Source organism: Periplaneta americana, chromosome 16, assembly GCF_040183065.1.
Source record: "Periplaneta americana isolate PAMFEO1 chromosome 16, P.americana_PAMFEO1_priV1, whole genome shotgun sequence".
In the NCBI taxonomy this organism is placed as follows: Eukaryota; Metazoa; Arthropoda; class Insecta; order Blattodea; family Blattidae; genus Periplaneta; species Periplaneta americana.
Window position 1 is genome coordinate 159,671,395 of NC_091132.1, and position 17,216 is coordinate 159,688,610.

At 35.3% G+C, this 17,216-nt stretch overlaps 1 protein-coding gene across 3 annotated transcripts in view; it reads right to left on the reverse strand.

Annotated features, from left to right (window-relative positions):
- LOC138691592 (oocyte zinc finger protein XlCOF6-like) overlaps positions 1-17,216 on the reverse strand; it is a 145,855-nt gene that overhangs the window by 83,013 nt on the left and 45,626 nt on the right. For 2 of the 3 annotated variants that reach the window (XM_069813718.1, XM_069813717.1), the window contains exons 2-5: positions 16,176-16,273; positions 13,454-13,591; positions 4,603-4,682; positions 33-3,918 (exon numbers count right to left, since the gene is read on the reverse strand). In XM_069813718.1, the coding sequence (XP_069669819.1) occupies positions 2,757-3,918; positions 4,603-4,682; positions 13,454-13,591; positions 16,176-16,268 (1,473 nt within the window). In that variant the 5' untranslated portion in view covers positions 16,269-16,273 and the 3' untranslated portion in view covers positions 33-2,756. Of the gene's footprint in view, positions 1-32; positions 3,919-4,602; positions 4,683-13,453; positions 13,592-16,175; positions 16,274-17,216 lie in introns of those variants that run through there. The other variant, XM_069813719.1, reaches the window with a different exon arrangement.

Sequence of the window (17,216 nt, forward strand, 5' to 3'; positions counted from 1 at the left end):
TCCCTTCCGTGGTATAACCATAGTTTTCCTTACGTGCAGTTGCCTTAGATTCATTGCCCTCAGAACCTCTTCAGATAGTGAATGAAATTTTCCATTGCTATAGAAAGTGTGTGAGCGCGGTTTTCTTTCACAACTTCTATCGTTAGTCTATGACGTTGTTGCATAAATAGTTACAATTCAATGGTCTTAAATTATTATCAAAGCTGTCACCACAAAAATATGGATGAGTTGCCATATCGAAGAAAGCCTGAGTTCAAATCTTCGTCCAATATTCATGTACATAACTGAGACTTAGGCCATGTCTCAAAGCTACATTTTCAGCTGAAGTGAACTAGATTGTTGACTAAGTAGCCGGATGTGACGTCAGAAGTCATCATCCGAAGCCACATAGTGCATAGCAATCAAGTCGGTAGCAGCTAGTCAACGAAAATGCTTGCTTGATTGATGACTTGTTCACTAAACAAACATGGATACCTCATCAGCAAATGGGGTTATGAAATCTGAAAATGCTTTGGAAGTGAAATAATGCAAATATAATGTAGAATAACACGTTAACTTTGAACTCTGACATTGTTAGTACCTTCTGTACAGTTTTAAACATTACTGTAATATATTAAGCCCTTATCTTTCCCATATAACTCGTAATGAAACTGCATTAGGACACTGCCTTCTTAATTTAGTGCTGCACCATGATGTCATGGTTTTTAGAAAAATAATCTATGAAGAAGGCCATGCTTCAAGCATACATTTCCAAAGCTCCCTAGTGTATAGTTTACAAGTCACCTTGTTGCTAGTCACTAGTGTGATGTATGGGCTTGAGCTTTGAGACACGGCCTCAGTATTAAAAGTTCTGTGGATATATTAATCGGTTTGTCTGTTTCCCTTTCTTCTTATGAAAGACGTTTTATTCACTGTTACGAATGTTATGACTCTAAATAGGAGCCTTCATTACAAAGAACACAACTTTGAAATGATTTGCCTTGAAAAATAGTGAAGATGCAATTTTGATGCATTATATTGTGCAGGCAAATTCCTCACACAGGAATACTACATCGTGTTTGGCAGATATACAAAGATTGTGATGTACTCATAACGCCAAATCAAATATTGGAATAACATATACAGTTACAAACACTCTCTCAGTCTTACCTGTTATATGATCAGCCTTGGACAGGGACAGTTGTATAATTCTAACTGAAGTCGCCCAAAAGTTCTACCAAATTGTAAGGCCGGGTGCACACAGATTGAGACGTGGCGTGACGGTCGCGTGTAGACACACACAGACAACATCGAATCACTGCTTGAAGTTCGTCGCGAGGAGACTGTCTGATAGCTGTAGTGTACTATCCATGCGTTAGTAGTGTCTATGATTGCACACTTTCACTATCTACGAATACTATTGCTGTGTAATGCACATTATTCACAATGGAGCTCGATGCGGATAATTTGGTTTTAGTACAGGAAATATACGTTCTGTACAATCTTTGAAACAATATCACTAGAATAATGTGGTTTCTGAAAAATGTGTAGGAAATTGCAAAAGAGATGAAAGCACCAGGTGAGTAATAATTAAAAGTAATAACAATTTGTAGTAAGCATAATTCTTTGCTCTATACTATCACTCATTATTAATATAATATATTATTTTTCCTTATTGTGAGACGAGAAGTAGACATAAATATATAAAATGACGTTTGTGCAATACATTAATAGTATTTAATTTTAAGACTCTTTGAATCGTACAGATTTTTAGGTCTATTAGACATGTCCTTGGGAAATAATAACCAAAATAACCAAATACAACAGAATTTTTAATAGAGTTCTCTTTCATTGATGCCATTTTCTAGCATAGGCCAGTTCACAGTATAAGAAGAATCAGTAGGGACAACTCTTGTCGGCACCTTTGATGTTGTTGGAACTAAATTCAAGCTCAGTAAGGTCTAGTTCTCAATGAATCCAACTATGTCGCTAGTATCAAATCAGTATCAAAATATTAGTAAAATATTTATTTATTTTATTGGTCACTAATACGAATAATCATGTATGTATATTATCTATCATTAATATTATGTCGCTAAGAAATCAAAATAGTTATATCCATTGTTGACATTCATGTTCGCACTTCACCGCAACAGACGCCATGATGTATTATGTTGTACTTGGATCAATTTTACCAACATAAGCCTCAAACAGTGACTTGAACGTTGCGTCAATTAGTGAATATTTTCATTATGATTGCATACGGAAGTAATTATTATTATGGTTCTATTGCCATTCCTTTGCCTCATGTCTTTAAAATTATTAAAAGATGAGTAATGAATGTTTTCAGTTAATATTAAATTATGCCAGCCCCGTCATAGATGGAGATCCATCTGGTGAAGGTTCCAGATAATACACCCGGTATCGTGACATGCGCACTGAGAATTTGTTCCCACGAAATGACTTAGGTGTCTTTACTGTATGTTCTCTACACTGTGGCCAGTTTTCCAAACCCACACAACCAGCAAATCATTTGTCGTGAGCTGACAGTTTTAAGCTATAGCCAGGCGTTGTAAAGCAAAACGTAGCTTCGCATCTGATTCTCTGTGCACCCGCCTAAATCTCATGACTTGTGTGTACGCGTTGATGCCTATTCCGATTGCGAAAATTTGTTTCCATACTTATCACAAGTGAATGGCTTCTCGCCAGGATGTAAGACTGCATGCTGTTTCTAGAACAGTTATTTTCGGAAAAGTTTTCCTACAATATCAGTCACATCACAATGGCTTCTCCAATGTGTGAACGAGTGAATGTTTTTTCAAATCACGAGATGATGAAAATTTCTTCCCACATATATCACAGCTGAACGCTTTCTCCCCTGTGTGTACGGCTCCATGCTTTTTTAGATTACCAGATTCCGAAAATTTCCTTCCACATATATCACAACTAAATGGCTTCTCGCCAGTATGTACACGTGTGTGCTTCTTCACGTTACAAAGTTTCGCAAACTGTTTGCCACATAAATGACAACTAAAAGTGTTTTGTCGTGCGTGTAAAAGTACATGCCTCTTTAATCTACCATATTCCGAAAATTGTTTTCCGCATGTATCACAACTGAAGGACTTCTCGTCTGTGTGCACTACACCGTGCCTTTTTAGAGTAGCAGATTGAGAAAATTTCATCCCACAGATATCACAAACGAATGGTTTCTCGCCTGTATGACCGAATGCATGCCTTTTTAAATACCGAGATGCTGAAAATTTCTTTCCACACACTTCACAACTGAACGCCTTCTCCCCTATGTGTACGGCAGCATGCCTCTTTAGATTAGCAGAATCCGAAAATGCTCTTCCACATATATCACAACTTAATGGTTTCTCGCCAGTATGTACTAGTACATGCCTTTTCACATTACTTAATGTGGCAAACTTCTTACCACATAAGTCACAACTGAATACCTTTTGCCCTGTGTGTACTAGAGCATGGTTTTTTAGGCTGCCAAATTCCGAAAACTGCTTTCCACATATATCAGAACTAAATGGCTTTTCGCCATTATGTACAACTGCTTGGTTTTTCAAATTTCTCGATATGGCAAACTTTTTTCCACATATATCACTAAACGTTTTCTCCTTCGTATGTACCACTGCATGACTTTTCAGACTACCAGACTGCGAAAATTTCTTGCCACATATATGACAAACGAAAGGCTTCTCGCTTGTATGTACGCGTTCATGTCTTTTGAGATGATCCAACTTTAAACAATCCTTACCACAGATATCGCAAAAGAACGGTTTTTTGGGCGTGTGTAAAAGAACATGGCTCTTGAGCTTCGCCAAGTCGAAAAAACACTTTCCACAAACTTCACATTTGCAAGTGTTCTCTTCTATCTGCAGGCACATCTCTTCTGTAATACTGTCATAGTAGACTGGCATTCCAATGCTGTGAAGAATATCTGATTTGAGTTCCAGCAATGAAGACTTAAGCACAAAAAATCACCAAACAAAAAGTACACGAGACACAAATTTTATTATATTTAGTAAGTAGTAACACGCTGAAAGATATTTCGATGTATATATACTCAAAGATATTAGTGTAAAAATTCTATGGGACAAGAAGATAATACAGATATTACAGCAACGAATACACTCGCCACTAGTCACCAGGCCATACCTAGCCATGTGAAACAAAAGAGAATCGATATGTTGACAGTAAAACACGTGACTATTCTTAAAGAATTCGCTGCATTAGTCAAGTGAAAGATTTAACGAGTATAATGGCGTATTTTTAAGGCAAAAGATAAACGCATGTTTTCGAAGATATCATAATACACACACACACAGAGACAGATACATGAGAGAAAAACTAGATTGGCAGACAGAAAAACGAGAGAGATAAACAGATAAAGAAAGACATGCAGCCACAAGAACAGACAGAGAGATACATAGACAAACACATAGACAGACATGAAGATAGATTCACAGGTAGGATGCCAATTAATACTGAGGCGTTCATCTGAATTAAAATAAAGTTGAAAATAATGGCAAAACTTCTGACCTTCGTCATTATTACTCCAATAAAGCAGTGTCACCAACAACGAAGGAAAGCCTCTCACACTTCACTCACCTCTCTGTTAAGACTTCATCCTCTTCTGCTGTTACTTCCAGTTTGACCTCCTCCACTTTATTTAACTCACGTATTTCCTCCTGCAAAGGTTATGTTAAACTAAGGTATAGGGAAGCAATAGTTGAAAAATGAATCCATGGCAGTTTATAGTTCTAGGCTTGATATTAAATTCTACTAAATCCAGTAAAAAGTAAAAAATTGTCGCTGAGAAAAGCAAAGCAATTTAAAAAGAACAAAGACAAAATATTATGGTATTTTGTAAGAAATACTCCGTTTTAAGTATGATTTACATAATAAGTTAATTGAAAGAGTAAATAAGAATGACACTCGAATCATAAACATCAATCATGTCGACTTTAGCTATCAAAGGAATTTAAAAAGAACTACAAAAAAACATAAACCTGCAGCTTTCCGCACAATGACACACAGATTAATTAACATACCAATGAACAATGACAACTATACTGAAGAATTAAACACAATAAAATATATAGCACAAGACAATGGATATAACCCTAACATGATAGACATACTAATAAAAAAGGCAAAACAAAAACAAAACAAACCAACACAAACACCCTGTGAGAATAAATACATAACATTAACATATCACAATACCAATACTTACAAAATTGCAACTTCATTCAGAAAACTAAAATACAAGATAGCATACAAAACAAATAACACAACACAGAAATATCTAAATAATCATATCAACATTCACATAAATATAATTCAACTGGGGTTTACAAACTAAAATGCAATAGTTGCCCACATTTTTACATAGGACAGACAGGAAGAACCTTTGAAACAAGATATAAAGAACAAATTAAAGCTATAACTAAACCATACGTCACATCAAATTACGCAGAACATATTATCAACAATAATCATGACTAGAATCATACAGAAACAGATATGGAAATTCTATACACCATACCAAAAAGTCCACAGTTAAACATTTTAGAACAATACGAAATATACAAACATACAATAACATACCCACAACATATACTTAATACACAATTACAGTTCAATACCCACACATTATTCGATATCATGATACATAGCACAAAAACAACCACCCCCACCATAGGAGCAACACACCCCCACCCCTACAACTGACGAATGCAAATGGCAGTATGCAAGATCAACAGGAACATCAGTAGTTCTTAGGACACTGAAGATGACGCAGAACCGGCGTCGAAATGGGCCGTCTGTCTAAGGTACATAACCTATTTTTAAAATTTTAACACTTTTATCGTGTCGTTAAAAAATTTTAAGTTTTTTTTAGAAAAACATTACTAGGGGAGGAAAGGGGAATAAGAAACGTGTCAGCTTTTCTGCGTTTAGAGTGATGTTTATATCCGATCTTTGTCACACATTCTAGTCAATTTCATATTGGATACACTATTTTAATTTGTGATGGTTTGGCAACGTTGCATTTCGTATTTCACGTGTTCTCGCGGTATCGTCCATCCAAACTTGCGCATACAGTTTCGTCATAGTGTTGTGTTGACTATTACCCTATATGTTTACACAATGCGGGGTAATAATAAACTAATTGCTTGTGGTCTTGTTATGTTATGTTTTATTTAACGACGCTCGCAACTGCAGAGGTTATATCAGCGTCGCCGGATGTGCCGGAATTTTGTCCCGCAGGAGTTATTTTACATGCCAGTAAATCTACTGACATGAGCCTGTCGCATTTAAGCACACTTAAATGCCATCGACCTCGCCCGGGATCGAACCCGCAACCTTGGGCAAAGAAGGCCAGCGCTATACCAACTCGCCAACCAGGTCGACGCTCGTGGTCTTAAGAAACAGAGTATGCTTACAGCTATTATAAATTCAACTATTCGAACTTTGTCTATTCCTATACCATACAATAGTGATAGTATGAAGAAACTTAGGCCTAAATAATATTTCCACATTGGACTAACTACTGTACGAGCATCTAATATATACATAACCTCATTTCAAAAGTAGGGGTAAATTTTTCGTGTTGTGTTGATTTTTTAAAATGACTAGAACGTGAAAAAAAATGTTCGTTGTCAATATAGCGTTGAAGATGTTAAAAATTCAGTGGAAGCAGTTAAAATGGAATGCCATTAAGAGTTGCTGCAAATAAATTTCATGTTCCTGCTTCTACTCTTTGCAAGCAATTGAAGATACTGCAAGGTGGTGACATTGAAAACATTTCCCTGGGAAGAGACAGAAAACCTGAAATTAGTTTAAAGCAGTGCTTTTTTTCAGCCGGATCGCGTTCCGGTAAACTTTTGACATTACAAATTCCAACGAGATATATTTTATAAGCGAAATTGAAAATTAAAATTACCGCCACTGCCGAGTCCAAGAGTTTACATTTTCTCATTATTAGCGTTGGTGCAAAAGTAACTCATGCAATCTAGTGCTGCCATCTTCCGTTATTGATCCTGAAACTATAGCTCGAAATCGCAAAATTTCCGTTATGCTGAAAATCGATGAGCTCCGTTTGGACCTTATTGTAATATAAGGTATGTAGGGCTAATATTTTTAAACCTACGTTTTTGTTGTATAATGTGATAGAGTGCTAGTGTTTCGGTAAACTTTTTTCCAGAAAAAAGGCACTGGAATGAGCAAGTTTTGGTTAAATTCTTTAAAAACTTATGCTCTGCATGGAGAGGGTTTAACAAAAAAAAAAAAAAAAAAAAAAAAACCCCACAACTGGTAAAGAACTTTGTAGACCATGAACATTTGAAAACAAGGTGGCAAGACAAGGGACCTTCAGATGATTGCTTTAATGGCTTTATGAAGAAAAACCCAGAACTTTGGATATGGAAAGGAGAATGTCTATCAGAGAGTCAGAGGTGCCGATCCTTTCATTATCAGCCAGTTCTATGATGAAGTAAAAAAGATATATGAAGACGAAAATATTGGTGTCAATGATGGTAATTTGGTATATAACTGTGATCAAACAACATTTTCACATGATCCTAAATATACCAAGGTCATTGCTCCTAAAAGTCAGAAACGAGTTTCAAAGAATATTGCAGGAACAGACAAATCTAACACAACAGTTCTTGCTTGTGGTTCTGAAAGTGGTGAAAAGATGCCACCATTCATCATATCGATGGCTGAGAACCAGACTGTTCTAAGTCCAATTTTTTATAGGAAAGTAATTGTGTTCCAGTTCTTCTCTGCATATATGAATCGAACAAAATTATAAATATTCCTCTCCTAAGGTTGCTATGAAGCTATTCCAAATTGTTTCATGAAACTTTGAATGTCAGGATCTTAAAATAGCTCTTCAAAAAAAAAATAGTAAAATGGATTTGGAACAGTCTGGTTCTGGGCCATCAATACTCCATGGAAAGTATATTTGGAGCTCGTGGATCCCAAAAGATGACTATCCAGGTATAGCATACACCGCTCAGAATAAAGGATGGATGGAAGTTAAAGTTAAGTTTTATTTAACGACGCTCGCAACTGAAGAGGTTATATCAGCGTCACCGGATGTGCAGGAGTTTTGTCCCACAGGAGGTCTTTTACATGCCAGTAAATCTACTGACATGAGCCAGTCGCATTTAAGCACACTTAACTCGCCAAATATGTAGTTCGACGGATGGATGGAAGGTACATTGTTCGCCAATTGGTTTTCACTGATTTTTCTTAAGAACATTCCACCACCAGAAGAGAGGGAAGAGAAAATGATAATTTTATTTATTGATGGTGTCATAATTCATCTCTCATATGACTTGGTGAAGAAAGACCATTAAAATAATGCTATCCTGGTCAAATTGCCTCCAAATGTTAGCCATTTCATGCAGCCACTAGATAAAAATGTTTTTCGACCACTGAAGAAAGATGTTAATTTTTTCAAAAGAACACGATATCGAGAGTACAATACATTTTATCGTCTGCTAGGGAAAGAGTCTGTGATGAGGCGATAGTAGCGTTCCTAGTGGTGAGCTATTATCTATGTTTGGATATTTAGTAAGTATTGAGTTTCGTGACTGTATATACTAGACTGTGGTAAAATCCGTGACTGTATTCTCAAAGAATTCACTGCATTAGTCAAGTGAAAGATTTAAGGAGTATAATGGCATATTTTAATGCAAAACAAGAAAACGCATGTTTTCGAAGATATAATACGTTATCCCAGGAAAATGACAGAGAAATATGGTGTGATCCAGATAATATCGTTAAAATAGACTAATTTTAAAAACAAAAATAGTTCATCAAAGGGCTAATGAACCTAGCGTTCACTTATGTGATAACTGCCCGAAAGAATTTTCATTAATATATCTCGTCACCAAACTACAAACCTTGTTACTGATAGTGGGTCTATTTGTCAGCAACCTATCTCTTTATCACCCATACACCATCATACTTAGAAAGGGCTGATCATATTAGGGAGTTTAAATATAGAAAAGAAAGAACAGACGTGGCAAAATTTTCCTTTGTGAACCGCACAATAGTAGACTGGTACAGCTTACCTGCAGCAATCTATCAGGGTGGTCCTCTTAAAATCAATACGTTTAAGGAAAGGTTGAGAAGATTAGACTGAAAATATAACTAGAGGAGCAGTGAAATTATTTAAGTTGTGTCATGTAATTAATTGAGTTGATATATAATTAATTAAGTTGATATGTAATTAATTAAGATGATATGTAATTTAATTTATATGTAAATAAATTAAGGTGATATTTAATTAATTAAGATGATATATAATTAAGCTGGTATGTAATTAATTAAAGTGATATGTAATTACTGAAACTGGTAATAGTTGGTTGAAATAGAAGTACTTATAAGTTAGATTTACTTTTGCTTATTGTAGCTTTATTATAGAATAGTTTTTATTTATAGTCCTAGATTTATTGCCTCCTTATTTATAGTTAGAAATAAATTTACGTTTATTTTATTTTATTTTTTTATTATTACTGTACTTATTGTTTTATCGAAATTGTAATTATTGTATTATTGTAATTATATATCACTGCCACCAGGTATATACCCAATTGTAGTGTTAATAAATACATACATAAATACTTAATCTTGTCGCAACCAGTGACAAGGATTGCGAGACAATAAACAGGGAACGAAAACGACGAGAACGAGAACGAGAACGGAAACATTGTTAAAATGCATAGGTAAATCTGTTTTTCGACCACTGAAGAAAGCATAGAATGATATTCTTTTGGAGTGGAACAGGAAAAATCTAGGATTCACATTATCCCGAGGAGAATTTTCCTGGTGCATAAAATAGTTATGGGAAAACAATTTTTCAAGCCGGAACTTGGTGTCTGGGTTCAAGAATACCAGGCTGTTTCCAACTGACAACTAAAAGTTTCCAGAGGATGCTTATGACCCCATAAAACTGTCGAGATTTAAGAAGTTCATGGAAGCCCCTCAAAGCAAAAATGCAGATCTTGAAGAGCCTCTACCATCAACAAGTGGAGTTGGCTTAAAGAACACTGCACCACACCAATAATGCCTTTTGAATCTTTCATCAGAGCAACACTGTCAGAGAACGTGCGGAAATCAGTTCAAGAGAAGGTCAACAGTGTAAGTGGATCTTTCTAACGAAAGAAACTGTCAGCTGGTGCAGGAGAAATTCTCACCTCAAAAGAAGCAATGGCTCGACTGAAGGAGAAGGCAGACTCAAAAGCAGCTACTTCTAAAGTATCTATAATCTTTTCGCTGTAAGAAAAATCCTAATGTAAACAATAGCACGTGACTGAAATGAGGCTTCATTGGCCGCTGTTTGGCGCCATAGATTCTCAGTACGTGTTCCCGCCTACTGTTGTACATTCTGTTTCATGTTAAACATTTCCTGTTACTCGTCAAGTAGGCCTAACCTCACTACTATGCATTCGTTTGCTTAGGAGACATTACTTTATAATTACTGCAATTAAATTATTTTTAAGTCTTATGTCTTCACAATGGACAGAAGCCATACTTCAGTACTGCGTGCTCACGTGAACAACTACGAGCTCAAGTGGCGCCAGCTTGTTACAAGAACAGACTACCTTGGTATTACTGTTGGTATTCATCCGCGTTCATAGCACATAACAAAATATAAAAGTAGCTTTTCTTTTACATAGCGTTTTACATATGAGTGAAGTTAAATTTTTCATCGTATTTAACAACTAGAATTCAATTTTTTTATTTTCAAACAATACAAGATTGTGGTTTCCAAATACTAACTATATTTTCCTGCTTCATGTGAGTGTTTCTACTGGAAGCCAATCACGGGTATGACAGCAATGTGCTTATGTTTACATTAGGAGTTTTCTTACAGCGAAATCAATATACAAAGTCTAAACCGCCAGTGCAGACCAAGAAGAAAATAAAGACAACCAAGACTGAATCTTCAGGATCTTCTGCAGATGAACCGGAACCAGTGTATGAAAAAACATCAGACGACTGGAATGAAGCCATCTCTTCTGAAGATGATGGAGAAAGACAACCTGGAAACATTAATATTAGGCTAGAGAAATACTAAGCTGTTTTCTATGACCTCAACTGGTACCTGGGTAGAGTCATAGATTTCGATGATGAAGACACGAGTAAAATAGTAAAATGAAGTTTTTAAGACAAGAATTTGACAACTTTATGTGGCATCCTCATGAAGACATTGTAGTTGTGAAAATAGATTTATTTTCCATGGCCCAATCAATTTGCAAGGTTCAGGGCCATTTTCTAGTTTGCGTAGCGACAGGACAAAAATACAAACCTTGTATGTGTCTATGAAAAAACAAATTGAATCAATATCCTGAATTAGCTAGTTCAATTCTTAGTCTAACCATCTTGTGCTTGTTGTAGACTAGATCTATTTGTTTCTAATAAAATATATTCGTTATGTAATTTTTATTTTCTAAAAGGAATAATTAAATTATTCAATTAAACAAATTTTGTTTTCAGTTGTCTTTGCATCAGTGTTATTTTTCTTTCGAGCTCTTTCTATGTAAAAGTCGTTTTTCATAAATAGGTCTATACACCAATCAAAATTTCCCCCATTTCTCATGAAAAACAAGAACTGAAAAGAGTGTAGCGGACTTTATGTTGTCAGCAAATAGCTGGATACATTAAGATTGATTGATTGATTGATGTTTATTGTGTTATTGTAATTTTTGTAGAAGGTATAATTTTTTCTTCACTTATCTTTGTATTTATGCAAGTTATTTTTCATTGGAGCTCTTCAAAGTATTTAAATATAAAATTTGTTTTTCATAAATAGGCCTAGGTTCAATGTAGGCCTAATATTTGAACTTCCTTAAGGGATAATTTGTTTTCAGTTTATTTGTGTGTTTAGATGTTAAACCACTACAGGATCACTCTGCCTCCATATCTTTTCCTGTTAAGTTTCTTCTGAGTTTCTGCAAGTTTTTTAAACGTAAAATGGTGTAAAAATGATGTAAATAATAAGTTTTCTAGTTGTGTAAGTAGTTGTATTTAAAACAAATACCTACTGCTGTTCATTACCACTTTCTCAGTGGAATTCAATGGGCAAGATTCACCTTTGAATATAACTTTCTGATGGTTAAAACTTTAAATCCGTGTAACTTCAGAAGTTGAATGTGTAGAGATCTAAAATTTGTAGGATAATATGTGTTTACTATTCCCCCGAAATTTTGCCCACTGCTTTCCATTAGGAGTAGTATACCTGTTTCTCATTACCCCGTTTGGGATAATAAGAAATTTTACTGCATTTGAATTTTTTTCTATATTTCCTTAATTTCTTCCAGTTATTTCAAGAAACTTTAGCCCAGTTTGAATTGACAGTTAAGTAGTGATATCTCTGAACTATTTTCTGTAAAAAATTCAGACCTCTGTCTACTCTCAGCTAGTCACCAGAGCCAACTCGTGTTTCTTATTACCTCTTTTGTTTCTTATTCCCCCATCTTCCCCTAATTTAATTTCCTACACCAGGCATAAACCACAAGTTAACTGACCTACCACTGGATTAATTCAAATGTAACTGAGATTGATCCCAACTCTATACTAGGCTGTCAATTAAATTTGTAGTGCACATACTAAATATTGTGATCGGAATTTAAAAAATTCAAAATGGATATGATTTAGCGAACATTCAGTATCCCAATATCTACCAGAAGAAATTGGTTGGAGCAAATTCCTGAAGGATGATGATAGATAGATTTATTGATATAGTTCACAAAAGTACAAAACTTAATAATTTAACAAAAGATCTATATACAAATGTAGTTCTACATAATAAATATACAATTTCCTAAACTAATTAATCTATCGCAAATCTCAATAATTTATTGGTTCAAACTTGCACTTACATCTTGTTTTAGTGCATGTTTAAACCAATCGTGATAACCCTTAAGACTTTAAACCTTATTTATTTGCTCCTTTTCAAAATCTAATTGTAATATTTAGGTCTTATTTTACATAATAATTTATTATTCCAATTAGGTGATCAGATGTCGACATACTGTAAGTCATGAACCTGAAATAGCTGAATCGGTACATTCCATATGTAGGTTAATCTTTCTTTCTTGTAATATTTTCATGTCAGCAAAAACGTTTGCTTAACTTCTACGAAGACTACCGCATACCTGCTTAAAAACAAACTTGACAAGTTGCTTACATAATCAACCTCAATTTAGTTTCATCATTGTGTCGCATGTACTCATTATCGATTCATTGCTATTATGACTACTAATAAATTTATTATAATTGCATTCTTATTGAAATTAAAATATATTAGTTAATGAAGGATGATGAAGAAATGGTCAGCAAGGTATTCGTATCCCTGGTTACCTGAACGTAATAGCAACATCAGCCAGTAAATAATAAAATGAGAACTACCAACCCAACACACTTCGTTAACTACACTCACCTCAGTTTCACTTTTCACGATGGGAAAGTCGATTTGCACAGGAGTTTCCTCAAATTTTATCTCTGATTTCACATCATAGCTGTGGTCCATACATTCCGCCTTTATTTCAGTCACGTGCAGATCGAACAAATTTCCTTCCTGCAGTACACAAAATACAATAATTATGAAATATATCATATACAGATCTTCATTGAAAACTAGTGACTATTTTCAATCTCTCCACTCCATTGTTATTAAATTGACATTCCAATGAATGCACGTGTACACACTCCAGAGTGAAATGTCTCGTAACGCAGCATGTAAAAGAACAGCTCTGTAATACAGAGACATTATTATGATGTGACGTGAAAAAAAAGTTGGTGATTCGTGGCCCACTGCTAGCGTGGTTTCTGCCAAGTGCGTAATCATTTCTCCGACACTTCCATAATACATAAAAATAAGTAATCCGTTGAGCTACAGCCCATGAAGGACCAGGACCGACCAGCCGGCTGCTGGCCTCATGGCCACATGCCGAAGCAGAGGTTGACGGTCATCCAACCGGAATCATGGTATCGTATGGTTAGCACTATGAACAACCCAGCCGTTATAGCTGGTTTGCGTAACCGGATTTCGCCATCTATCGTAGCTGCCCAAGTGCATCACGATGCTGGGTGGGCACCGGTCCCATATACTGGCCGAAATTTCAAGAGAAAATTTCTTCCCCCATGAGGACTCGAACCAGCGCGCATTCCGTAACGCGAGTCCTAGGCAGGATGCCTTAGACCACGACGCCACGGCGTGGGGCAATACATAACAATACTAACAATAAGTATTCAATAATTTGGACTCACCATGCTCACAGTTGTTGCTGGAAATAGCCCCCAATCTTTCACCAATTACGTCTAATTTTTTTTCTATAAGAACATTATGTTTTCTGTTTTAATTTCGATTGTTCTTTGAGGTTGTTTCTTTAAATCTTTTAACGAATCTTCTAATTGTTTGGGCACATGACCTTCTGCCTTTTATGTAGGCCTACGTATTGCACATATACACATGTTCATGCAATGAGAATTTGTTGGTAGGCATTACCTAAATATACAATACAGTAGAACCCCAATTATCAGTCACGCTATTAACCCATCAACAGATTAACCGACTGTCTTTCTCTCACTCTCTTCTTTTTTCTTTGCTGCGGAAAAAAGTACAGTAGCCCATGTTGTGCTATACTTTATATTAGTACCTATTCCTTTCCAGAATCTGTTATTATAAGCCTTTATCCTTACATATTACTACTGCCGGCAATAGGAAGATACCGGCAGGCCTACCTGAAGGTGTTTTTCCCAAATTGTAAAATAGTCAATATCTGCTTTCAAAGCAATTGTCCCAAGAACTCTCGCAAAATTTTGAGCAAACCCGTGCAGCATTCAGTCTTTGTTCTACTGTTCGAGTGCTCGTACTTCATAATTCCTATGCGAAATATCTTACACAGGTTTCAGAAGTGGTTTTCTCAGTATCGAAATAAGAATACAAATAGTTGATCAGTTTGGGAAAAGAGTAACTGCAACATATCTTCCATCAGAATACGAGATTGGCGTTACAAATATGTGCGATTTAATTAGAAACAAGGATAAAGTGTATGAAGTCTGAATATCTACAACAGGAAACCTCTATTATTTCTATCTTTCCGCAAAGAATCAACGCCAGGAATATACTTGGCCCTTATAAACCCATTGTTGACAACCATACTTAGAGTGAACTTCTGAGTCATTATGTAGCATGTTAAACACAAGACCACGGAGGAAATTATGAAACTGTGTTATCCACTTAGTTTATGAAAATATTTTATGATATGGATTATCCGATTTTCCGATTAACCGTCCAGTCCACCCCATTGATTACCACGGATAATAGAGATTCTACTGTAATCACTAAACTTTATACAATAACTTTGTACACTTGAAGAATCAAGACTTTTGTAACATGACTTGTGACTACAGCGAATGCCATATGGCGACTGAAGATCTACTACACCACACCTTTAACAGACTGCGCATCGCAGTCCACACAGGGAGCTGACCGCCAGTAACCCGCCATTTTCTCACATCACGTCATAATAATATCTCTGTTGTATGATATTGTATTGTCCAACTACATGCTTACATTTTTTTATATTTGCACATACAAATATATTTCACTTCAGAATTACTTAACTTATTACAAAAAAATGTATGATGAAAACTGTGATATATTTTGAAATAAGTTATTGGATTAGATGTTTCTTCGGAGAGTAATCAGTTGCAGAATATGGAGGAGATGTTCTCTTAAATATTAAATCGAGTATAGGCTCACCAGACGTCCCCGATTTCCGAGGGTAGTCCCCGGTTTTGAGTTGCTAGAGAATACTTGATAATTTATTCGTAAGTTACAAATATTAGTACTTGTGTGAAACACAATCATAAACTTCACCAGTAATTTGTAGGCATGCAGTCGTAAAATAAGAGTTTTTTCAAACTCTTTTGTGGAACAGAAATTCTAGTAGTTGTGCTAATTACTAGAGAATTGACTTGTAATTTACAACACCATACTATGTGGAACAGGCCCCTGATCGGCCTTGTCCATGTGCAGGCTGTTGAAACTCGGGTAATTCTAGGTTGCTTTTTTCGCCATATGATTCATGATTACAAATTATGCATTTAGAAAATAAACAGTAGGCTAATTAATAATTACTCTCAATATATACTACCTGTGATAAAGGATTCCCCTCTTCTATGTCTGTTTTATAACTCGTTTCTTTTGCAAGAAGGTCGATATCAGGTTCCATCTTGATTACGTCCATCACGACTGAAAAAAAAAAATAATAAGAAATTTAAATTGATATGCAATCAGTGTTGCCACCACCTACTGACGAAAAAAAACAGGACATAACAGTAGATTAATTAAACATGAATTTCCTCTTTGTATTATAATATTAATTACAAAACACTGTACTGTAAGAAAGATGATACTGTTGTATTACTATGTAGCACATCCCTAACCAATGAAATGGAACAATTTTGCTAAATTACTGTCATCTCTACTCTATGTACGTAACTAAGTCATGCAAATTTGTTTTTACACAGTAATGACTTATTGACAATGTTTCGCATTAAAATGTATTAATCAGGAATTTTTCGTGTATTCACAAAAGATTTTCGATACGAGATTTATTTTAAAGGTGATATTAAATACAGTACTGCATTAGCTGCGACAAAGACGAAAAATTATCCCCTTTCTTGCTTTTACATAACTAACCTTTAAACTAACTGTTCAACATTTTCCCACTCTGATTTATAATATTCTGAGAGTTTACACAAGTAAGGCCAAATTCAACAGTGTCCATAAATGAGATATTAAGCATACAAACAAATAATTTATTACAGTTGTATGAATACTTTAAAATTAAAATTAATATAATCAGTTAAAAACCAGACATGTTTCGGAGGAATGCTCCTCCGAAACATGTCTGGTTTTTAACTGGTCATATTAATTTTAATTTAAAAGTAATCATACAACTGTAATAAATTATTTCTTTGTATGCTTAATATTCTGAGAGTATTTTACTTTTCTTTCTTGCTGGGACACTTTCACTCATTTTGAAAGATCACTGTGCAAGATATGTAACACAAAAATGCCATTACCTACACTTCACTCTCTCACTGTTCCACGAGCACACGATCAGAAACAAACTTCACTACTGAGTAAGTTTCGTTCTGCCGCTGTTCCCCGAGTCCCCAAAACAATAATG